This window comes from Acinonyx jubatus, chromosome A3 (genome assembly GCF_027475565.1).
Source record: "Acinonyx jubatus isolate Ajub_Pintada_27869175 chromosome A3, VMU_Ajub_asm_v1.0, whole genome shotgun sequence".
Taxonomy (NCBI): Eukaryota; Metazoa; Chordata; class Mammalia; order Carnivora; family Felidae; genus Acinonyx; species Acinonyx jubatus.
This window is the reverse complement of record NC_069388.1, coordinates 102702523-102726634: the sequence shown is the minus strand read 5'-3', so window position 1 is coordinate 102726634 and position 24112 is coordinate 102702523. Positions and strand designations below refer to the sequence as shown.

General features: G+C 43.5%; 1 protein-coding gene and 1 long non-coding RNA gene across 13 annotated transcripts; one reads left to right on the top strand and one right to left on the bottom strand.

Moving 5' to 3' along the window:
• Positions 1-545: 545 nt before the first annotated feature.
• LOC106976038 (uncharacterized) lies at positions 546-24112 on the bottom strand. Of its 7 annotated transcripts, XR_008289489.1 has the most exons (5): positions 23938-24107; positions 9822-10005; positions 5695-5777; positions 5378-5466; positions 546-4686 (listed from the first exon to the last, which is right to left on the bottom strand). It is a non-coding gene; the product is annotated as an uncharacterized LOC106976038 (long non-coding RNA). The 7 variants fall into 7 exon arrangements; XR_008289488.1 differs by having other exon boundaries at positions 546-5466; XR_008289486.1 differs by lacking the exon at positions 5695-5777 and having other exon boundaries at positions 546-4246; positions 4559-5466.
• ZNF514 (zinc finger protein 514) lies at positions 1330-14536 on the top strand. 6 transcript variants are annotated; one of them, XM_053200966.1, is made up of 5 exons: positions 1736-1874; positions 3378-3433; positions 8477-8603; positions 8945-9028; positions 11839-14536. In XM_053200966.1, the coding sequence occupies exons 1-5, from the start codon at positions 1856-1858 to the stop codon at positions 12822-12824; spliced, it is 1272 nt and encodes a 423-aa protein (XP_053056941.1). In that variant the 5' UTR covers positions 1736-1855; the 3' UTR covers positions 12825-14536. The 6 variants fall into 6 exon arrangements, with proteins under 6 accessions (XP_053056944.1, XP_053056941.1, XP_053056942.1 ...); XM_053200967.1 differs by having other exon boundaries at positions 3359-3433; XM_053200970.1 differs by having other exon boundaries at positions 3345-3433; positions 12145-14536.

Here is a 24112-nt window from a genome sequence, read left to right as displayed (position 1 = left end):
CTCTGTCTCTGTCTCAAAAATACAAATAAAAGCATAAAAATTTAAAAATAAAACCTTTAAAAGATTCTGTGCTTCAGTTCTGCCTTACAAAAGCACCTTTCACTTTTTTTTTTTTTTTTTTTTTTTGGTGATTAGTTCTTAAAGTAGGGTAAGCCACCTCCTTCAGGCTGATTTGATTTACAGATGCTCTTGCTCTCTGCTCTTCCTCTGGTAAACTGCAGTTTATCAATACTGTTCCTAAAATCTGATGTTACCCATTATTTTTTTCTCTCCATCTTCCATGGTAATAGAATTCTAGCCAGACACATGTTTAAAGAATACATTTCTCTGCAGCTAGGTGTGGTCAAGTGTCCTGGTAAATAGGACGTAAATGGATGTGCTGTGTAGCTCCTTAAGACAGCTTTCCATATAGGATAGCCAGACTCAAGAGTACAAGGGAATGAATTATTGGTCCCTATGACAACACAGATGGATCTTAAGGGCTTAATGCTGTGATAGAAGTGATAGAGTGTGATAGAGTGATAGAAGCCACCACTCTCAAAAGGTTACATACTATATAATCCTGTTTATATGACACTCTGGAAAAGGCAAAACTATACGGAAAGAACAGAGAGCCGTCACAATGGGCTGGAATGGGAGAAACGTTTGACTACAAAGGAGCAGGAAAAGGGAATGTTGGGGGGTGATGCGCAAATATTTCTTTCAGGTCCTTACTGATACTCTTTGTGGAGCAGGAAGGAGTCCATAGTCCTTTCTTCACTGACCCTTCACTGAATTCAAAACTTGGGGCCGTGAGGGAAAGGCGGAGAAACATGGGATGGCCTATAGAATAGCAGTTAGTTAATGAGACATGGGTATCTCCTGGGCGCCCTGTAAGAAATACGCCCAGAGAGCCCCCTGGAAATCCTTACTCCGTAGATTCAGGGTAGGACCCACGTTTCTCTTTTTAACTAAAAAGAGTGGTGGCTTCTGGTTGGAGAGCCCCAAACCCGGCTATCGCGTCTAAGGTGGGAGTTGCTCCCAGGTCCCAGCCGGCGCTGGGAGCCGGCTGGGGGAATCCTCCACTCACGTCAGCGACGCACAGAGAAGCTTCCATGAGACGCCAGCAACCTCACCCCGCTCAATCCTCTCCGGCCTCCAGGGCGCAGGCGCCGCTCGCCCCGCCCCGCACGCAGGGTTGATTGCTCCGTGCGCGGGGGCCCGTCTGCGCAGGCTCGGGACTTATCTTGGGAGGAGGGGCCGGGGAAGGGGTGGGGTTTGTTCTTTGTGGGTTCGGAGACTTCGGGGCCGCCGGCCTGTTGCGAGCGCTGCGCGCCAGCCCGTGACATTGTTGGAAGTGTCCCTCCGCGAGGGGCTGTGGGGCCTGGAGCTAGGAGATCGAGTTGCAGTGTCCCCGTGAGGCTCTCTTTTGAATCCCTGCTAGCTCCGTGCCGCGGAGGCGCACTGGGTACCGAGGTAGCAGGTGTGGCTACGGCCGTATCTCTTGGTGGTGTGGTAGTCATCATGGGTGTGGGTCTGCGGTGAAACTGGGGTCCAGAGTCCGGCCCCGAGGAGCAAGGCGACGGAGCGAAGCCAGAGGGTCCAGGCCCGGCTCGTGAGGGGTCTGAGAGCGCGCCTGAAAGCAGGGCAACCGCACCACCCCGGGCGGCAGCGCTACGCGCTCGGACAGGAGTCTGGGTTTGACTGCCCTATTCTGGGCCTTGCAGGTCGCCTGGGCATCACTGCGCGGAGTGGGAATGCCCGATGTCACCTAGCTTGCTCCCTGCTCTCTGAGCCGTAAGGGAGGACCGCAGGGCTGCGGCTGCAGGACAGACATTTGGACCTAGTGAAAGGACGTCGCCGCTTAGCCCCAGCTATGGACTCCACAGCATCAGGTTTGGCTCTCGAGGGTGGAGAGGGCCAGAAGCCCTTCTGGGGAGTTAGTCGCGGGCCAAGGAGAAGGACGACCCTAGGAAGAGGCCGAGGAATCCAAGGAAGGGGCAGAGCCTGTAACCGCCTTCCCTGTGGCATTTCCTAATTATCCAAGCCCAGGAGCGTGAAGTCTGCGTATCTAGACACCATGGTAGAGGTGGGGGGGATGGCCGCGGAAGACTTCCCAAAAGCCAGAGGAGAGCGGGGAGGGCTCTCCTGTGTGAGAGGGAGAGGGTAAATAATAAACAAACCTGTGAAGGAGTGGCCTTGGCCAGGGATCAGAGGGCAGTGGGGCCATTTAGAGCCTTGCCACCATTTCGTTTATTGCTTCATTAAGTAATAAGATTCCTCCAGCCTTTCTAGCTCAACTGTGTAGAAGATTAGCAGTATACATGGGGGGTACTTCCTGTAGTCACCTCTTCACTAGTGTTGGGGACAAGGCAATCCAGGTGACCCATGAGTTTTTAAGCCATTTCTTTCTATGTTTAGAATCTCCTGTCCTTCACCAAGTGGGCATTTTAACTTTTCGTTCTTCAGCGCACATGCTCAAGGTCACAAGACTGGCCAGTGGCAGAACTGGGCCGAATCTCTGGGACTACCACCCCCTCTGTATTCCTTTATGCCTTGTATTCTGTAGACTATAGCACAGGAATCATCTCAAACTCTTTAGAAATGCAGACTCTCAGGCCCTACCCCACATACACTGAATCAGAGTCTGTTTAACAAGATCCCCCAGAATCCATACACACATTAACGTTTGAGATGTGCTGACCTATGCTATGCTATGCTGCCTGCCATTTCCATGCTTTTGTTGTTGTTAGCTATGATAACTTCTTTGGCATGGTTGCGGCTAGTGTTTTGTTTGTTTTCAGGCTTTGAAAATAGTATGATATAAAAACCCTATTATAGTGGGACTTAAAAAGTATGCTTGCAGAGACCTATGCTTGGGAACTTCTCAGGGAGAACTGACCTTTGAGCTGGGTTCCCAAGGATGAGGGGAAAGGTGTAACTTCTTTCCCTTAAAGTGTATATATTTCTTGGCCTTGCCCTGGGCCTTGTTTTGTGTTCTTAATCTCATACCATAGGCTATATTTAAAGTTCCTTGAAAGTCTTCTCCATGTTGATATTTTTAAAAGGCCTAGTAGAGGAGATGCCCAGTAAGTAACTCTCCAGTGGAGTGGCTGGAATTTGGTGATACTTCAGTTACCTGAAGCCTGCTGTGGCCTTTGGACAGGAGAGGTGGGGGAGGGCTTGTGCAATTCTGTCTCCTGTAGGATAGCTAGAGGCTGCCCGTCAGCTCCCTTTGACCCAGCTCTGTCCCCAGAACCACTGAGGTGACATACTGACTCTTCAGGGGTTTCCAGCTTGGGGAATCTGGGAGCTGCAAAGGCCATAAGGGTTAGCCTTCCTTATGGCTCCTTTTACCTTCTTAGTTCTCCCTTCTCAGGACCCTGCTCTTTCTCCAGAGAGATACCCAGGAGAAAAGGGAACAGCCAGTTTATTCCTGAAAGCCAGGCCCCAGGTGAGTTGGGGTTCTCTTCATTATTCCTCAAATGATTGAACTATAATGTATTCGCCTCCTTTTCTCTGGAGCCTCTTTGTTCGCTCAAGGGAACTGACCCCAATTCCTGCTCTGCTGGAGGCTGAACCCATCAAGGTGGATGCTGGCCTCCCTGTCCCTTTCTAGGGCCCCCTCCTCTTTGCTCAGTATGTACTCACACAGATCTTTTGGTTTATTTCTGTCATGAGCACTGCAGTGAGTACCAAGTAATGGAGGGAGCCCTGAACTTGAAGGAGTGTCACTACCACAGAAAGGGGCGGGGGGGAGACTCTGGTACCCAGGACGCAGCCCCAGTCACAGTAAGGTTGTGCATGGTTTGATGACAGATGGACGTGGCACAGATAGGCCTTTCCATCAGGGTGTAGTAAAAGAACAATGAGCCTGGCGAGGTTCGGTAAGGCTCATGGAGAAAAGGGGGCAAGGACATTCGGAGGGTATGGACAGGTGGGGAGGCCGTTTGAGGCTATGTGCCTGTTCAGATGTTATCTTCCTGGATTAGTGAGAAGATAGACTTAACTTACCTGGCTGGAACACTCACCTAACTTCTCTATGCATTGGGTTTGCAGTTGTGAAATGAGGATGGTAATCATGTTAATGATAATGGTGGGGCGCCTGGGTGGCTCAGTCGGTCAAGTGTCCAACTTCAGCTCAGGTCATGGTCTCATGGTTTGTGAGTTCGAGCCCCACGTCGGGCTCTGTGCTGACAGTTCAGAGCCTGGAGCCTGTTTCGGATTCTGTGTCTTCCTCTCTGCTCCTCCCCTGCTCACGCTTTGTCTCTCTCAAAAATAAATAAACATTAAAAAAATTTTTTTTAAATCATGTTAATGATCATGGTGAAAATAGTAATAGCCATTATGTACTGAGAACCAAATATGTATCAGGAGCCGTTCTACACAATTTACTTACACTAACTCATTTCATCTTTCAAACATTCTTATTTTGAAGAATGGCAACTGAGGCACAGAGAGGTAACTGAGAAAAGCAAGAGAGATAAAGTCACTTGTTCGTGGTTCTCTAGCACATAAGGAAGGCATCCTAGTTTCAGATCCAGGTTGTCTGGCTCTAAGATCTTAACCACTCAATAACGCAGTTACCTCATATCATTGCTGGAGTCTTCTGGTAAATGGTAATTCCTAGTCAGCTTCGGTTGTGAGGGGGTAAACGGGGTAATGGTGACCGACTCGAGAATTGGATTCAGGTTTGGCTATAGTAGGCTGGATGTGGAGAAAATCAAGTGGAAGGCTGTGGATGCCAGGCTGCCTCATTTCCTAGCAGCCAACATGGTAGTTTCGTGTATTGTAGCCTAATGATAGACATTTGTACTTAATTTTCTAGCCAGTGGGGGAAATCCCCACCAATAGAGGATTCTCACAGATAACTAGTAGGATAATAAATCGAGTTTCAACCTCTTTGGCCTTAATGTACACCATTCAGAGGTATATCAGAGAGCTTAATCTAGGAATGTCGTAGGAACGATGGCCTGTAGATCTCAATGGCTCATAGTAACAAAGGTGTATTTCTTCTTTATGTTACGTATCACTAGTGGGCCAGCTCTGACTCCTCCACACCCTCTTTGCTCTGGGATTCATGCTGAAAGATCAAGTCTGCTCTGGGATGTTGTTATGTAGCAGGGAAAAGTACAGTGTCAGAACCAGGAGATGGTTCTTCTGGCTTCTGCCCACAACTCATTGGCCGAAGCAAGTCATGTGGCCAAGCCTAATGTCAGTGAGGTGGGAAGTATAAATCGGCCTTCCATAGTGTGGGGCGTCAGGGGAGGGACAGTGAATACTTTGAACAAATAATTAGTCTGCCACTGTCTGTTTTCTTACAAATATTCACTTCCCTCCCTCCACACACAATCTCTCCCCAAGAGAGATAACCCAAAACCTCTATTTAGTTACCTACTAAGAGCATTAAGATCAAAGTCTTGGATGGTGTGATGGCCTCAACATCAGGTCTGGATGTTTTTCCTCCGGATCTGGAGACCTCTGAACCTATGATGTAAAAGGACAAATTGCCTGAATCCATATATCCAATACAGTGGAATAATGCAGACAGGATAACCACAAGATAACCACAATTAGGAGTCCGGGAAGGGGAAGCATGGGAGGAGCCCAGCAATCTCAGGTCTGAAGCAGCTATGAAATTCCTCTGGGCAGACTTGGTGAGAAACGCTGACCTTGGGACCGGGAAGTCTTCTGGTTATGCCCTGCTTCTGCTACCTGGATGGAGCTCCTCAGGCCAGTGCTCTCCTTAGCTCTTGGCTCTGCCCCCAAGTTCCTTCTGCAGTACCCTCCTTGGTCACCTATGAAATGATATTGGAGAATAAACTCACTTGAGGGCTAAGCAACTTTTTCATCCTCCTTGAATAAATTGATGGCCCAAGGACTTTTTCAAGTCATGAACATTCGGTGTAACTCTTGAAAAGGTCATCAGCTTTTTATGTATTTGTTTTCTGTCACTTCCATGTGTCAGCAATTTTACCCACAGTTCTTTTTTGTGGAACTCTTCTTGGGGGTTTTCTTGAGAAAGCCATTCCTTTAGTCACTAAGCACTTCAGCTGCCCTGAAAGGATTTACTGGGAAGCTGAAAGGATTTACTGGGAGCCATCTGAAATTATTCAGAGGTTTAAACCAAAGGTTTGGCGACCACACTCTTTGGTCCTTCCATTAGGTTGTTAACCATCCTTTGTCATGTAAAAGCCTTATCTATATTGTCCTTGACCAACTGGGAACCAGAATTGGTTAAATCTCCAACTCTGTAAGTTTACAATTTCCGGATCCTTTCTTTTGCCTTCCGTTTTTATTTTGCAAACTAGCCAACTCTTGAGCTCATTTCTTTTTCTTGAGATATTTTGTCAACTTCTGCCAATAACAACCACCTCACACTACTGATGTTCCAGCCTCTTCTCACAGCACCACAAATTCATTCTTACATTGTTCGTCTTTCCAGTTATTGCAGACAACTGTTTTAGCACACAGTTCACCACCAAATTACATGGGTTGCCATAGCATCAATAACTTTCTTTACTTCTGGCTCTAAGCCAAAGTCACATATTTTAGGCTTTTTGTGATGGCAGAACCCTGCTTTAAGTACTAGTTGTTTTTTTTTTTTTTTTTAATGAGTCAGTTTAGGCTAGTTATGCTATATTAAGAACAGCAAAACTTCAAAGACTTCTATCATCAAAGGTTTATTTTTTGCCTGTATTACATGTTTCACATTCTGTTTGTGAAAAGCAGATTATTTGACTACACTTAGGTCAGTGGAACAGGAAATTCAGTCCTACAGGGAGAGCCAGTGAATATTTTGAATAAATAATATAATCTATCAAAAGGGGTTATTAGAAGTGAGTTTTCCATATCTGATTATTTTGGACTGACTTATGTTAATGTAAAATTTTTACTTTGACTTATTCTATGGAATCAATGTCTAAATGGGATTTCTAAACATATTTTGGGAAAAGTATAGGAGTTTATGCTACATTTATCTGCATTTTAGTTCATGGTATGTGAATCATCATACAGTGTAAGTCAAATGGGAGGTTATCTCGTTGCTGTTTAGAGGGTGACAGGATACTTCTGGTTGGGACCCACAGAGTGTTTGTCCCTTGTGGAGACCTGGGATCCAGGGTCTGTCAATTTTGCACATTCAGGAATTGAATGAATAGGAATAGAAAAGTGATTAGGCTTTGGGGGAGAGGATTCATGGTAATCAAACTCATAAAAGACTTAACGATTCATTATAAGGCTACTTGGTACACTATCACTGAACTGTGTGCTGGGGTGGGGTGGGGGTAAATTATTATAAATCCCAAATTATTTGATTTGGATTTAGTGAAAATTGTCATTAAAATCATAGGTCACGAGTTTCAAAAATAGAAGACTATTGATACTAGTGCGTTTGAGAATGCAAAGCGTATAGCCTATTATTTCTAGTTGATTCGAATTAAGTGCAACTAAGTTGAGAGTAGAACTTGTAGAAAATGAAGGAAATGGATTACATTTGTCTCCCTTCCTAAGCAGAATGTCTCTGTAGGGCTGATTCTCTTGAGACCCTGATTATATTTCCTTTTTTTTTTTTTTAACTTGTTTTATTTTTTATTTTTTTTAAATTTACATCCAAATTAGTTAGCATATGGTGCAACAATGATTTCAGGAGTAGATTCCTTCGTGCCCCTTACCCATTTAGCCCATCCCCCCTCCCACAACCCCTCCCGTAACCCTCAGTTTGTTCTCCATATTTATGAGTCTCTTCTGTTTTGTCCCCCTCCCTGTTTTTATATTATTTTCGTTTCCCTTCCCTTATGTTCATCTGTTTTGTCTCTTAAAGTCCTCATAGGAGTGAAGTCATATGATATTTGTCTTTCTCTGACTAATTTCACTTAGCATAATACCCTCCAGTTCCATCCACGTAGTTGCAAATGGCAAGATTTCATTCTTTCTGATTGCCGAGTGATACTCCATTGTATATATATACCACCTCTTTATCCATTCATCCATCGATGGACATTTGGGCTCTTTCCATACTTTGGCTATTGTTGATAGTGCTGCTATAAACATGGGGGTGCATATGCCCCTTTGAAACAGCACACCTGTATCCCTTGGATAAATGCCTAGCAGTGCAATTGCTGGGTTGTAGGGTAGTTGTATTTTTAGTTTTTTGAGGAACCTTCATACTGTTTTCCAGAGTGGCTGCACCAGCTTGCATTCCCACCAACAATGCAAAAGAGATCCTCTTTCTGACCCTGATTATATTTCTAAGCAGTGTGACTAAAGTATTGACAAGAGTGGACACTTACTACTTCCAAGTAGTAAGGAAGATACGTTTCCTGAAGCAGCTTAAAATATTTTTGAGATGACAAAATCCCAAACTGGGCATTGGGATAGCTAGGAATTCGTGGAATCCCTTCTACATCCTAAGGTTCTACTCAGACGCTCATCCTCTCTTCTTCTTGGGGCTGTTAGTGTGCTCCCTAAGGATACAGCAGTGTCTTCTGTGTTTCAGGATCTGATGACATTCAAGGATGTGGCTGTGGAATTCACCCAGTGGGAATGGGGGCAGCTGGATCCTGCTCAGAAGGACCTGTACAGGGAAGTGATGCTGGAGAACTTCAAGAACTTGGCCTCTCTGGGTGAGCTCAGCTCCTCCAAAGCCTAAAGCCTGCCCATCAGGCCTGCCATCTTTATTTCATTGTTGTTTAAAAGCTTGGGGTTTCTAGGCCTGTTGGCTGAGTTTTGCCCTGGGGTTCTGGAATCAGACATTTACATTTTCTCTGGAGTCCTCATTCTTCATTTGTAGGAAAAGTCTTGCTCGCTATGAAACCATGATAAGAAGTTTCATGATTCTGCTCCTAATATTTTACAATGCCTATTTGTAGGCTTTCCACACCTATTTCTCCCCCAGAAAGACCTAGGGCTAAAGCCTTGGCCTCTAACATACCCAGTCATGATCCTTTTCTTTCTCTACCATCAGGGCTTCCAGTATCTAAACCATATGTGATCTGCCAGTTGGAGGAAGGGGAAGAGCCCTGTGTGGTAGAGGGAGAAATCTCAACAGGTGAGTGAGTGAGACCTAAGCAGCATCACACGTAATAAGGATCAGCCCTGGGTAGGAAGTTGCCCTGAAACCTTGGTTAGGGGACCATCCTCTGAGAGGTGAGGCTACTTGTCAGAAGCCCTCCACCCACTACAATATTTTGAAAAATTTTTTTAATGTTTATTTATTTTTGAGAGACAGAGTGCAAGTGGGGGAGGGGCAGAGAGAGAGGGAGACACAGAATCTGAAGCAGTCTCCAGGCTCTGAGCCGTCAGCACAGAGCCCGACACAGGGTTTGAACTCATGAGCTGTGAGATCACGACCTGAGCTGAAGTTTGACACTTAACTGACTGAGCCACCAGGCACCCCAACAGTATTTTGAATACTATTAGGCTTTTGTAATTATCTCTAGTGTCAGAAGAAGAGATGTTCATTTTCTTCTCTAGCACTTAAGCTGCTTTTGGTACCCATCTCTGCCCGCCCCTTCTGAATTCTTAGTGCCACTCAGTATCGCTAGATGTCACATGATCAATGTTGGATGGACTCTAAGGGTCAACAGTTGTAAATGGCCAGACTATCTTATATCAGCAGGGTTAAGGGAGTTACTAAGAGACCAAACAGAACAGTTGAGTGGCCTAGAAACTAAAGGGTTACAGGCAAGGGCAGATGGATGATGTCAAGAAGATCAAGGTGAGGACACTGAGCTTCAACAGAGGTGGTTCCAGAAACAAAGACTACTCCTTGCCATCTGTTGATGTCATCTCTTTGAGACCATGTATTCCTAGGTGACTTGAGAGTACCTGATAGGCCTCACCTCTTGGAGCAGAATTCTGGACTCAGAGCTCTTCTTCTTGCCATGTGTAGCCCAAGCACACTGGAGAAAGGTGACAGTCTATGCCAATGTTCATCTCTGAGGCAGAATCACAGCCCTGGGTCAGAGGTAAAGCTCAGGAAAAAAGTCCTCAAATCCCAAGGCACAGGTTGGGACTCATAGGAGCCTAGAATAGAGGACAGAGAGGGAAGTTGCTGATCTCTCCTATATTAGTCTTTTCTTAATCTTTTTTTAAAAGTTTATTTATTTTGAGAGAGAGAGAGAGAGGGCATGTGCGTGTGCAAGTTGGGGAGGGACAGAGAGAGAGAGGGAAAGAGAGAATCCCAAGCAGGCTCCCCACCAACAGCACAGATCCCAATGTGGGGCTCAATCTCATGAACCATGAGATCATGACCTGAGCCAAAATCAAGAGTTGGATGGTTAACCGACTGAGCCGCCCAGGTGCTCCTTTCTTGTTCTTTTTCTGATTGGGAGCAAGGGTCTGACATCTGGATCTGGTCTCAAGATAAATATCTGTCCATTTACAGTGCTCTACAAATATGGCTGTGCTTCAGAATCTCTCAGGGAACTTGTTGAAACATCTAGATCCCCAGGGGTCACACAAGACCCACTGACTCAGAATCTAGCCTTTGGGAGCACTGGCGTCACTAGTCATTTACCTTTTCAGACACTTTATTATTATTGTATTCATTTTCTATTGTTGCTGAAACAAATTGCCACAAACTTAAAGACTTTAAACTTATTAGTTTAGACTTTAGACTTATTATTTAGTAGTTCATAGGTCAGAAGTCTGGCATGGGTCTCACACAAGATGTCAGCAGAGGTGTTCCTTTCTGGAGTGGCTAGGGTAGAATCTGCTTTCTGGTTATTTGAGTTGTTAGCAGAACCAGTTTCTTGCAGTTGTGAAACCGAGATCCTTGTTTTCTTGCTGGCTATAAACTGAGGAATGGTAACAGCTTCTAGAGACTGCTACATTCCTTGGCTCTTGGTGCCCTTTCTCCACCATCAAAGACAGAAATGGTGGGCTGGATCCTTCTCACACCACATCTCTCTGACCCAGCCATGAAATGCTCTCTGATTTGAAGGATGTGGGTGATTACATTGGTCCTGTCTGAATATTCCAGGATAATCTCCCCATCTAAAGGTTTGGGCCCTTAATCACATCCGCAAAGTCCCTTTAGCCATGTAAGGCATTTTTTTCTTCTTGTGCCATGTAAGGCACATATTTACAAGTTCTTATTAGGGCATGGATGACTTTGAGGGAGAATTAATCTTCCTGTCACAATTATATGTAGTAATATAAACTGAAGTGCTGAGGGGACCTTGTGAGGGCATCTTCCTACCCTCTTCTCATCTTTACGATCTTTGGACTTACCTTGTGTACTGGAATCCAAACACTATTTTTTCAGGTTTTCCTAATCTGCATTCACTTGCTTATCACTTATTCTTGGTAACTCCAAAACCTCAGACATATACCATTCTTGAAGGAAACTGTACATGTCTCAGATGGTATTATTATTATTATTATTATTATCATCATCATCATTATTTTGAGGTGAAAGAATTCACCTGAGGCAGACAAAGAGATAGAAGTTTATTGAATACACTGCAAGGAAGCAGTGGGCAGGACAGCAAAGGAGAGGCTGTCTGCCTCAGATATTATTTTATTTTATTTTATTGTATTTTTTAATTTTTTTTAACGTTTTATTTATTTTTTTGAGACAGAGAGAGACAGAGCATGAATGGGGGAGGGGCAGAGAGAGAGGGAGACACAGAATCGGAAGCAGGCTGATCAGCCCAGAGCCCGACGCGGGGCTCGAACTCACGGACCGTGAGATCGTGACCTGAGCTGAAGTTGGCCGCTTAACCGACTGAGCCACCCAGGCGCCCCTCAGATATTATTTTAAAGCTTCATGATCTTACATCCATTATAGGATTTTACTTCCTCTTTGCCCATGGAACAGTTAATACAAGCATGTCTCTTTTTTCCCCCACCCAGACTGGGAGAAAAGGCCTAAAGCCAAGGAATCAAGACTAAATCAGGATATTTCCAAAGAGGAATTATTCCCCATAGCATCAGTAGAAAAACACATCAGAGATGAACTCTCCTTCTGCAAACTGAAAGCAATTTGTGGTTGTGATGACCAGTTAGAGATACATCCCAAAAAAGTGGAGAGACATCCGAAAGAAATGTCAGTCACTCACAAATCTACTACCACCCTTAGGATAGATCGTGAATGGAGTGATTTTGGGAGAAGTTTAGACTTAAGATCAGTCCTTTTTAACCAACACAATGTTCCCATAGGAGAAGGATCTTATAAATCGGACACAGAATTCAGACAGACTTCAGGAAGAAGTAACTCGCGGAGAACCCATCCAGGGAAGAAGCCTTGTAAATGTAATGAATGTGGGAAGTCTTTCCATTTCCAGTCAGAACTTAGGCGCCATCAGAGATGTCACACTGGAGAAAAGCCCTATGAATGCAGTGAATGTGGGAGAGCCTTTGGTCATATTTCATCCCTTATTAAACATCAGAGAACTCATACTGGAGAAAAGCCCTATGAATGCAGCGAGTGTGGGAGAGCCTTCAGCCAGAGTTCATCTCTTGTTCTACATTATAGATTTCATACTGGAGAGAAACCTTACAAATGTAATGAATGTGGAAGAGCCTTTGGTCATACTTCATCCCTTATTAAACATCAGAGAACTCATACTGGAGAAAAGCCCTATGAATGCAGGGAATGTGGGAGAACCTTCAGCCAGAGTTCATCTCTCATTGTACATTATAGATTTCATACTGGAGAGAAACCTTACAAATGTAATAAATGCGGGAGAGCCTTCAGCCAGAGTTCATCTCTCACTCAACATTATAGATTTCATACTGGAGAGAAACCCTACAAATGTAATGAATGTGGGAGAGCCTTTGCTCATACTGCATCCCTTATTAAACATCAGAAAAGTCATGCTGGAAAAAAGGCTGTATGAATTCAGTGAACGTAGGAAGGCTTTCAGCTGGAGTACATACATGATTCACATTACACACATTGGCGAGAGCTCCTGTAAGTGTAATGTATGTGCGACGACTTGGTTGGAAGACATCTTATTTAACATCAGACAGTACACGCTAAAGAGACGCTCTGTCAATGTTAAGAGAGAAGCTGGGCTTTGAATCACACTTATCAAACAGCAGAGAATCCATCCTAGTGAGAAACCAAGTATGTGTGATGGATTTGGAAAGGCTTTCGTCAGAGGATACCCATTATTCAACGTCAGACAGTTTCTACTGGCCAGAAAAGCCTTATCCATGCAATGAATATGGCACAGCTTTCAGTTACATATTGTTCAATCAATCAATCAGCCAACCAGTAAGTAAATAAATATCAGATAACTCATACGGGAGAGCAACTACAAGTGTGGTAGAAGCCATCTGTAATACTTCTTCCTTTACTAAGCACCAAGAACACACATAAAAGGGAAGCCCCTGAAAGCAGTAAATGTGGGAAGGTCTATCAGAGCTCATCTCTTCAAAAGAATCAGAGAATCATTCTTGAGAAAAACACTATGGAAATGGTGAATGTGGGAGTGCCTTTAGCCAAACCTCTTTCCTTTACAAACATCAGTGAACTCACCCTACTAGTTAGAAATCCTGGGAATGCAATGCATGTGGAAAAGCCTGTGGCAGATTTTCCACCCATTTTGCACATCAGGGAATGTGTACTAGAGTGACTCTTTGAATTTGGTGAAACTAGGAAAACCCACTAGTATAGTTCAGGCCTCAGCATACATTAAGGTTTCACTCCGTAGAGAAACCTGGGAACTTAATGGATGCGGGGAAAATTCCTTTCAGACTTGAGATTCATAAAACAAGAGCTGAAAGGAATCTGAGAAATCACCTAGTCTGGTGATTTTCTACCTGGTAGGGGCTCTTTATAACTGCAATGTGCTTTGCCTCCCCATTCGGAGAACGGAGGGAGGTGTTACCATGTGGGCGAAGAGAATGGCAGCTGAGCGAGGTGGAGAGCCACCAGTGATTTAGCCCAACCATAGTTCAGAGCTAAGGAAACTGATCTTCTGGAAGTGCCATGCCCTGGGCTGGGCCTCGTTCCTTCTGGTTCACAGCTGTGGTTTTGAGATGGAGAGACTGAAGATCTTCCTGTACAAAACTCCCATGCACTCATTACGTGTTACCTTTCTCTAAGAGGCAATGGAGTGGTATTTTTAAAGTTTGAGCAAAAAGCAATTTTTGTTAGATCATTATGCTACTAGATTTGGGATTTTCAAAATAAAATAAAAAAATTTTAAACATTAAAATCATTAAATACGGGTAGTGTATAAAAAGATCAAAACTTCAAAAACATTATTCCAAGTGAAAGTAGCCAGATGGCAGATACCATGTATTGTATAGTTCCTTTTATAGGAAATGTCCAGAAATGGCAAGTCTTCAGAGGCAAAGTACATTCCTGATTTCCTGGTGCTGGGAGAGGTAATTGGGAGTGAATACAAATGTTACAAGGTGGAGTGATGCAAATGTCCTAAAACTGGATTATGGCGACGGTCGAACAATTTGGTAAATTTACTAAAAATCATTGAATTGTGCACAGAATATGGGTGAAATTTATGGTATATAAAATACACCTGAATAAAAATTGTTTTTTAAAAATCTCAAATATACAAATACACCAACTATTGCTAAACTACTTTTCCTGTCTTGTCTGTTACTTCGGTGTGTCTGTGTGTGTTTATTTTCTGAAATAGTTACCCCTAAGCTTACTGAGTCTCAAGTTCATATCATGTTGCCTCTGAAATTTATATGGAAAAACCAAAAGCAGGAGCTGGCATAGACCAGAATAGTCTTGACTAAAAGATTAGCTTAAACTAAAAACAGTCCTTTAACCATTTTAAGTCCAGATTAGGAAGCTGAGCCCAGACATCAGGGGATCAGTTCAAAGTGGGTCCATGCAGACAGGCAGGACTAGGGGTCCAACAGGCTGGCTAAGACAGAGGGGTACAGGCAGATAGGATGAACAGGAGGCATCTGGACAGCTGAGATCAGAATGCCAGTCTAGGAACCTAGAAATCATGGAAACTGCTTCCCAGAGAGCCAGGTTGCACAGGGAAGAAAGAGCAAATTTATTATATTAGTAATAGCTTAGTTTGCTCTATCTGTTCTCCCAATGCCCTTCTCTAACCCCAGCCTAAGTCCCTTTATATAACTGGATACCTGCGACTTTATAGCTGGTCTTTGCTTAACGTCTGTCCCTCCTGTGTATCTTTGCCATGTTAACCATTATCAGTGTGCACCCATTGCCTCATCTGAAAACTTTTGTGAAGAGGACATTTAATGCCAAACTGAGTGAGGATCTATCTTCACTCAGTTTGGCATTAAATGTCCTCTTTGCTCTGCCTTAACCTCCTGCTGCTCCTGACAGAACCTCTAGTACAGACAAACTACTTAGCTTGTCATACCTCAGACATGCCTCCACACTCCCCTGCCTGTTCCACCAGGCTGGGATGCCCCCTTCACTTATCTGAAGCCTGATAATTGGTCATAACCCTGTTCAAACACCCCCCTCCTCAGGGAAGAATTATCTTGAACATTGATGTGAAGTCCTAGCTTACTGATTTGCAATTGTAAAAGCATTTGTGTTTGCTTAAGGTTTTTAAAAACAAAAAGTTATCTTGTCTTGGGATAGTTCTTACTACTGTTTTGATCTATTTAAATTACTGGTTGTTTATCAGTTTCCCACTTTCTTGTCTCCTGAACCAGATTATCAGCTGCTTCAGGTAATTTCTCATACTTCCTCTCAAATGAGCAGACAGTAGGTAATTACTAACCATGTGTTAATTTGAAAAACTTGTATTACCCACTTTTTCTCACTGCTTCTGACTTTTAAAAAGTATTTTACTGTTCAGATATACTACATTAAAAATATTTATTTATTTATTTTAAGTGATCTCTACACCCAATGTGGGGCTTGAACTCACGACCCTGTGATTAAGTGTCGCGTGCTCTTCTGACTGAGTCAGCCAGGTGCCCCTGACTTCGCACTTTTGTACTAGATGAAAAACTCCTAGAAAACTACCAGTTAAATATTTTCTTCGAAAAATACAATGTTGCTTCCTGTAATTATTTTTCAATTCAAGTATAGATTGGCATTGTTCCATCTTTTGGAGGTGGGTTGGTATGTGTGTACATAAAAACTCATTGCTATTTTGTAGCACTACAGTGATTTAACACACCAACTACCCAGAATCAGGCCAAACTTCACAGGTTAAAGACACAGTACTCCACAAGACTGTTCCACTTCAGCCATAAATTTGGGGGTCCCTAGGCTACTCTTCTGACCAGCTGGCTACAAATTTGGGAGTTGCCACACTTTTTAGGCTTGATAATTCTCTAGAGCAAATCTCAGGACTCTGGAAAGGGCTATATTATGATAACTTTATTATAGCAAAAAGATACAAATCAAAAGCACCCTAAGGAAGAGGCACATAGATTGAGGTCTGGGAGCATCTCGATTGTGAGGCTTTCTTCTTCCCCAGGAACACATCACCTGCGGGCATATGTGTAACTATGCAGAGTACTGCCAAGCAGGGAAGCTCGCCTGACCTTCGTTGTCCAAAGTCTTCACTGGTGTTTCATTATGTTGTCATGGTTGGTTGACCACACAGTTGAACTCAAGCTTCAGTGCCCCTTCCCTCCTTGGAGGTCGGGCTGATATCACATGGCTCAAAATTCCAATTCCAACCACAAGGTTGGTCTTTCTGACTTGGTCAGCCCTCACCCCTAATCATCTAATTAGCATAAACTAGGGGTAACTAAGAGTCCCCTCATTAGCATAAACTATCAGGTGTGGTCTCAAGACCCAATATGAATAACAAAGACATCAGAAAATTCTAAGGATTGAGGGGTTACCTCCCAGGAAGCGGGGACAAAGACCAGCCAAGTTCTTTATGACACAAGCACACACATTCAAGTGGATGTGAAAACGTGAAAATGCTTCAATTCTTTTTTTCTCCCTTCATAAGTGTACTCTTTAATCCCCATCACCTATTTCCCCCATTCCCTCATCTCCCCCTCTAGTAACCACCAGTTTGTTCTCTACAAATAAGAGTCTGTTTTTTGGTTTCTCTTTTTCTCCCCCTTTGCTCATTTGTTTTTGTTTCTTAAATTCTACATGAGTGAGTTCATGTGGTATTTGTCTTTCTCTGACTTCTTTCTCTTAGTATTATATTCTCTAGCTCCATCTATGTTTTTGCAAATGGCAAGGTTTCATTCTTTTTTTTATGGCTGGAAAATACATTGCACACACACACACACACACACCCTGCATCTTCTTTATACATCTATTGATGGGCTCTTGGGCTGCTTTCATAGTTTGGCTATTGTAAATAATGCTGCAATAGATAATGCATGTATCCCTTTTAATTAGGGTTTTTTTTTTGGGGGGGGGGCGGTAAATACCCAGTAGCGTGATTACTGATTATAGGGTAGTTCTATTTTTTTTTAAGTTTATTTATTTAGTTTGAGACAGAGAGCAAGGGAGAGCGAGTGGGGGGGAAGGGCAGAGAGAGAGAGGGAGACAGAGAATCCCAAGCAGGGTCTGCAGTCGTGTAGAGCTGCAGTCGTGTAGAGTCGTGTAGAGCTCGACTTGGGGCTTGATCCCACGTTTCACTGACTGAGCCACCCAGGTGCCCCTATTTTTAACTTGTTTGAGGAACCTCAATACTGTTTTCCACAGTGTCTCTGATATTATTTGGGGTCTAGGAGCAAACAGTCAGGAAAGAATTTTTGAGATGTTTTCACTGCAAAAAGGTGGTTTTACAAAGCATGGGGACAGGACCTGTGGGCAGAAAGAGCTGCACTGGGATTGTGCGGAGTTTTAGTAATGGACCTTCTCTCTTCTTCAATTCCCAAGGACTGTCCCTTGGAATGCCTTTTTTTAAAAATTTTTTTAATGTTTATTTATTTTTGAGATGGAGAGAGACAGAGCATGAACAGGGGAGGGTCAGAGAGGGAGACACAGAATCTGAAACAGGCTCCAGGCTCTGAGCTGTCAGCACAGAGCCCGACGTGGGGCTCAAACTCACAGACTGTGAGATCATGACCTGAGCCGAAGTCGGCCGCTTAACCAACTGAGCCACCCAGGCGCCCCCCCCTCCTCCTTGGAATGCCTTTTAACCCACTGGGAACAATTTGTATTGCAAAATTTAAGAAAGGACTCATCCTATGGTGCCTGGGTGGCTCAGGTGGTTATGCATCCCACTCTTGGTTTCAGCTCAAATCATGATCTCACAATTCATGAGTTCAAGCCCCACATCAGGCTCTGTGCCGGCAGTGGGGATCCTGCTTGGGGTTCTCTCTCATCCCCTCTCTCAATCTCTCTGGAAGAAAAAGAAATGACTCATCTTCTGTAACACTGCATGATCTCAGTATGACCTATCAGGTCTCTCCTGCAGGAAATAGGCAAATGGATGGAGGTACACTACGTCCAGGCCTTCATGGCTCTAAATCAGGACCCAGACCTAAAGACCTCTTGCAGAATGTGTCTGGCCACTTAGCCAGGCCAATAAACTCACTCCTGACATATTGGAAAATTTTCTAAATAGGCCTCCTTCTAAACCCAGGTTGCTGGAGGAAACAGAGGCCATTCCTAATTAAGGGGATGGTAACCCTCTCACTGTTCCCTCCTAATAGATGTGGGGGCTTCTTCTCATTCATTTCCCAGCTCCATGGCGATAATTAGAGCCAACTGTGATTAGTCTGCCTTGGGATGGGGACTTTAAGGAATATTCCTAGGCAGCTGCTGAAACTCCTTTTGTTTTGGGAAAGTACCTTGTATTCTCCAGCCCAACGTGGACTGCATATTTCCACTTTGGTGGAAAAAAGACAACCACAAAAATATGGTATCTGCTCACCTGTCTGAGCTGATGAGGTTTAGAACTGGGAACTCTCTTTCTCTGCCTTCTGGCAGCACATCATTTCTTCTCCCACTCCTCCCGTTTCTGCACCACCTTGGGTGTGGCCTACATAACTGGTTCCTAGAGCATCCTCTGGCCTCCAGCACCAATGGCTCCTCCTCCTCCCCTCGCTGTCCAGGAGCAAAGAGCACCCCTCAGACTTATCATTGCCCACTTTAGATATCCCCCCTGGTGCCCCAAGTAAAACAAACAACAACCAAAAAAAAAAAAAAAAAAAACAACAACAAAAAAAAACAAACCCAAAAAACTGACAATGGGGAACAAATCTTAAGTGGACCCGAGTGGAACATAATTCAATATTCAAAGTAATTGAAACTTTTATTCTACCAAGGATTACTGAAGGTTTAATAAGCTTGTGTTATCTCTGTTGCAATTTGTTAACAAAAAGATGACTTAAAATGATGGCTGGGGCACCTGGGTTGTCAGTTAAGTGTCCAACTCTTGATTTGGGCTCAGGTCATGATCCCAGGGTTATGGGATTGAGCCCTGCTTTGGGCTCCGTGCTGAGCATGGAACCTGCTTGGGATTCTCTACCCCCCACTCTTGTGCACGTGCTCTCTCTCTCAAAAAACAATGATGGCTAATTCTATTTCAAAGTTTTCATGGATAATTGTTAACTTTAAAGTTTTGCTTGGATGACAGATTGAATTAAGTTCATTGAATATCCTTCCTTAGAGATTCCTTGGAGATTTATGCTATCTCTAATATATAATTGAAAGTATATAATCAGCCATTCCTCATGACCCCGACGTAGCTCTTTCTGCCCATTGGTCCTGTCCCTGTGCTTTAATAAAATTACCTTTCTGCACCAAAGATGTCTCAATTCTTTCTTGACCTTTCGCTCAGAACGTCTACATTTCCACATCATTTTGGTTCCCAACGTGGGGCCCAAGTCCTCTCATCTGGACTTTGAACCGTGGTGCAAACTTGGTGAGTACTTTCTCTTCTCTTCCTTTAACTTCAGGGGCTTTTCAAGGAGTATGGTTTTATTGGAATACTTTTATGTCAATTTCTCAGGCTGCAATCCTCTAGCCTGTGGCTACTCTATGAGGAGGGGAAAGCCTGTCTTTTGGCTGGAAATTAGTACCTTGGTCAGAATGGTAGTAAGACCCAGAAACTTGATGTCCTCTTTTTCATTGGATTTCTAGGTCTTTTCCAAATAGGAGAAAGTGCTAAAGCACTGACAACTGAACACAGGTTTCTGCTTTTGGCTTCTTACTGCAGAAAAATTAAGGATATTTGAGTCTGTTGGTAATACACTTTATGCTTAATTGATTCATAAATTTGCCATCTAAAGAATTCTGGTATAACAGTTCACAATTTGTTACTACTTAGTTTTCACTGGAGACTAAGGTTTCTAAGAGATCAAAATTCTGCTAAGTGTAATTAAGACTGATGAAAATAAAGGAAGCAACTCTGTATGTAGGAAAGCAGATGTGTAAGAAAGATATAAGGAATGGAAATACATTTTTGTTGAATTAAAAGAAAGTAATTTTGTCCATAACAAGACTAGTTGTTTGGAGAGAAATGGCTTGGGACAAAATCTAAATGCAAAGTAAAGTTGTAGAAGGTTTGTGAAGGAAATCTTTGGAAAGGAATTTTATGTGTGGTCAAGACAGACTAAGGTTGAAATGAATGGATTTTATTTTATTTTTTTTTTATTTTTTGAGAGAGCAAGTGAACATGTAAGTGGGGGAGGGGGCGGAGGGAGATAGAGAGAGAATCTTGAGGAGGCTCCATGCTCATTGCAGAGCCTGATGCTAGGCTTGATCTCACGACCCTGGGATCATGACCTGAGCTGAAATCAAGAGTCAGATGCTCCATCAATCGACTAAGCCACCCGGGTGCCCCTGAAATGAATGGATTTTAAAAATACACTAGTATAAAATTAAAATTCTACTTCCAAAAGTGCCTGCTAGGGCAGGTGTCAAAGTGACTAGAGGTCTCCCTCAAATGAAACTGCTGTTGATCACTGTCCTACCATAAAGGCCCTGTAGGAGGGATGCTAGCTTCCCCCTGCTTCCCTACTGTATCGTACAAATGGGTGCCGGTGAATGGACTGAAATATCATGCCATGCTGTGACAAACATCCCATTTTAAACCCATGGAAAACATTAGAAAAGATTTACAAGAGGAATTTATCCAATTTGGTAATTTAAGTAGTTAATAGAGGACATTGACAGAAAACCCTCAAGATAGAAATCCATCATGGTCTAAGCAGCTTTCCAACACAGGAAGTCTTTTATAGCCAATTTCCCTAGGAAACAGTCCCCAGTTGGGTTTTAATTCAATTGGGTATGGGTTTTGGTGGGCTCCAAGCAGAGGTCTCACAGCCAGAAGAGGCTAGACCAGAGATGTGAAGGGGATCACATTAGACCAATGAGGAGGAAACCTCACACATGAGTCTTAAGATTGGCAACCATGCTAGTGACTTAGGTGGCTGTCCCATGCCCAAGACAGACAACTTTGTATAAGGACAGGAATAAGGAGAGGTCTGTCGGCTCCAGACCCCCATCACTCTAAAACCTCATCACATAGACTCAGACATGACCAGACAGCTTTAAGGAACTAAGGCTGACTTTACGAAATATGGAGCCATAAAGCCCCTTGGAAATGTCGGCCTTATAGAGGCCAGCATTACATATTATAGAGTGCCCAGCAACTTTATCAGGTGAGTAACGAAAGCCACTTTCTGGCAGGTGCAGGAACCTCAGGATGTTGGGGGGGGGGGTCTTCACGAAGAGGAATTTGCCCAAATCTATAGGTATTGCAGGCTTATCTGATGGCAAGTATGTGGCTTGGCTTCTGGCCTACAGAGGCTACTAATATTAGATTCATTATGAAAAGTTCCAGCAAAGCAGATTTTAAAAGATCTGGATGGTCAATTGCTATTCTTACTGAGCTTATATAAATAATCCGGCTAAATTTGTTAAAATTGGTCTTGTTTTTCAAATGAATTAGTCTTGATTTGGCTATCTCTGGAAATATGGGTGATTTTAGAGAGAAAAATTACGTTTCAATAACACATCTTGGTGGATGTTAAGTTCTAGTTGATTTTTGAATGTTTGTTGTTTGCCTAAGCTAGACAGCTTGAGGTAAACTTCAGAGAAATTGCCATCATAGCTCATATATCAACAATCTTCTTGCTTGTTATTCTGTAGGGATAAAGAAGGACCCCATGGGCACATGATTTTTAAAAAATATTTTGAATGTTTACTTATTTTTGAGAGAGACAGAGACAGAGTGTGAGTGGGGGAAGGGCAGAGAGAGAAGGAAACACAGAACCCAAAGCAGGTTCCAGGTTCTGAGCTATCAGCACATCTCCAGGCTCTGAGCGTCAGCACAGAGTCTGACATGGGGCTATAACCCACAAACCATAAGATCATGACTTGAGCCGAAGTCAGATGCCTAACCATGACTGAGGCGCCCTAGGCATATGATTATTTAAACAGCTGGAAAATAGGATGGATTCCTCAACAATTATATAACTCAACTATCACCTTGACCAATTCTGTGTGGCTGGGATGACAAAATTGTTCCTTAAAAGCCAGAGTGTATCCACTCCATGGGGTTAATTGTGGAGATAATGGGTAACCCCACTTTCCGTATGCTATTAGATTGGATGATGCACTTGGGGCTCTACTTGTCTATTCTAAATCTTTTCTAATGTCTTGTCTACTCCTAGACAAGTCTCGCCTCACTTGTCAGTGATTCCTTGTAATTAAGATATTGTTAGGGCTAGACCTCAAAGAGCGCTTCTTGATGGTTTTATCCCTTAGCCATATTTGTCCTAGGAACTACCTCTATTGATGTGAAATTGCAAACAGAGGCTTTAGCCAAGCATACAACAGCCCTCCTGGTGGAAGGAGCCTCAAAACTTACTGTGGGACAGTTCCTGATAGTAATGATTTCACATCAGGTCCGAAGTGTTTTAGAAACTAAAGGCCACCAATGAATGATGGGGGTGGGGGGTTCTTACTAAACGCCAGGCTATGCTTTTAGACACACCTGAAGTGGTCCTTAAGACCCACCATACCGTAATCCCAGTTACTCTTATGCCTGGACCTGACCATCATACTTCTATAAAGCATAGCTGTTCAGAGGTTATTGATCTTGTTATTCTACCTGATCAGACTTAAAACATTCTCCTATTGATGATGCAGATGATGATTTACTGACCGCAGTAGTTTCATGAAAAGGGGGATATAAAAAGCTGGGGACACAACAGTCAGACTCAGACTGTTGAGGCCAAAGCACTCCCAGTAAATACATCTGCCCAAAAAGCAGAGTTAATAGCACTCACTCGTACTTTACAATTGGCAAAGAGCCTCAAACGCATGGGGCAATCTGGAGACAGAGAGAGAGAGAGAGAGAGAGAGAGAGACAGAGAGAGAGAGAGAGAGAGCGAGAGCTGTTATCAAATCATAACTCTCCTATTAAATATGGACCTGAAATAATAGCTGTCTTAGAGGCTGTGCATGAACCTAAAGAGGTGGCTGTAATTCACCTGGGAGGCATCAAAAGGGAGGGTCTATAGAATCTAAAGGAAATAACGGACTATGCAGCCAAGCAAGCTGCACAAAGTCTACAAATATTAAGTCTCAATACCAGTCCTAACACCAATAAAAGATACATCCCCAGTATCTTCAGATCAAGAAATTCACATAGCCCAGGAACGAGGATATTCAAAAAAGGCACAGGACTTGATTGTTAATAATGAGGGAGAAAGAACAGGTGAAGCAACAGTGTCAGTCTTAATTTCTGAACTCTAACTTGTCACTATTTTTGTTTTTCTGTGCTTGAAAATTTTTATACTAAATTTGAAAATCAGAGGTTGGCCTGAGCAGGAACACTAGCTTCTTACAAGAAGTCCGTGTCTTCTCTCCGTCTACATACTTGGGTAATGAGGGCAGGCCAAGATGGTATGAAGCCACGAGTGGGGCTCGTGAAAACCCGTAGCATAGGTCTAGGTTACGAGTGTGTGACCAAACGTTAGAATCAGAACACACAAATGCGTGTGAAGTCCAAGGTAACAGAAGTGCTTAAATAAATCTAACCAACTTCCAAGCTTTACTGAAGTTGGGTATGAACACTTTATACTCCTGGTCTTATTCACCTATTAGTTCTAAGCCTCTTGGAGACATCAGCCTTGGACCTTCACGTAGACCCTTTTCGCGCTCGTCTGTACCTCGCACTTCTTGCTGCGAACCGCCCACAGCACCAACTCACTGCGCCGGAGCGACCCGCCGCCTTCTCGGTTGCGCCCCGACCGGCAGCCAGCCCAAGCCCCG

Bases quoted from the DNA above. Each gene is read 5' to 3' on its own strand.
- ZNF514 (XM_015073417.3), top strand. The intron at 3,434-8,476 runs GTGAGTTGGGGT...TCTGTGTTTCAG, and splicing joins TCCTGAAAGCCAGGCCCCAG to GATCTGATGACATTCAAGGA. The intron at 8,604-8,944 runs GTGAGCTCAGCT...CTCTACCATCAG, and splicing joins CAAGAACTTGGCCTCTCTGG to GGCTTCCAGTATCTAAACCA.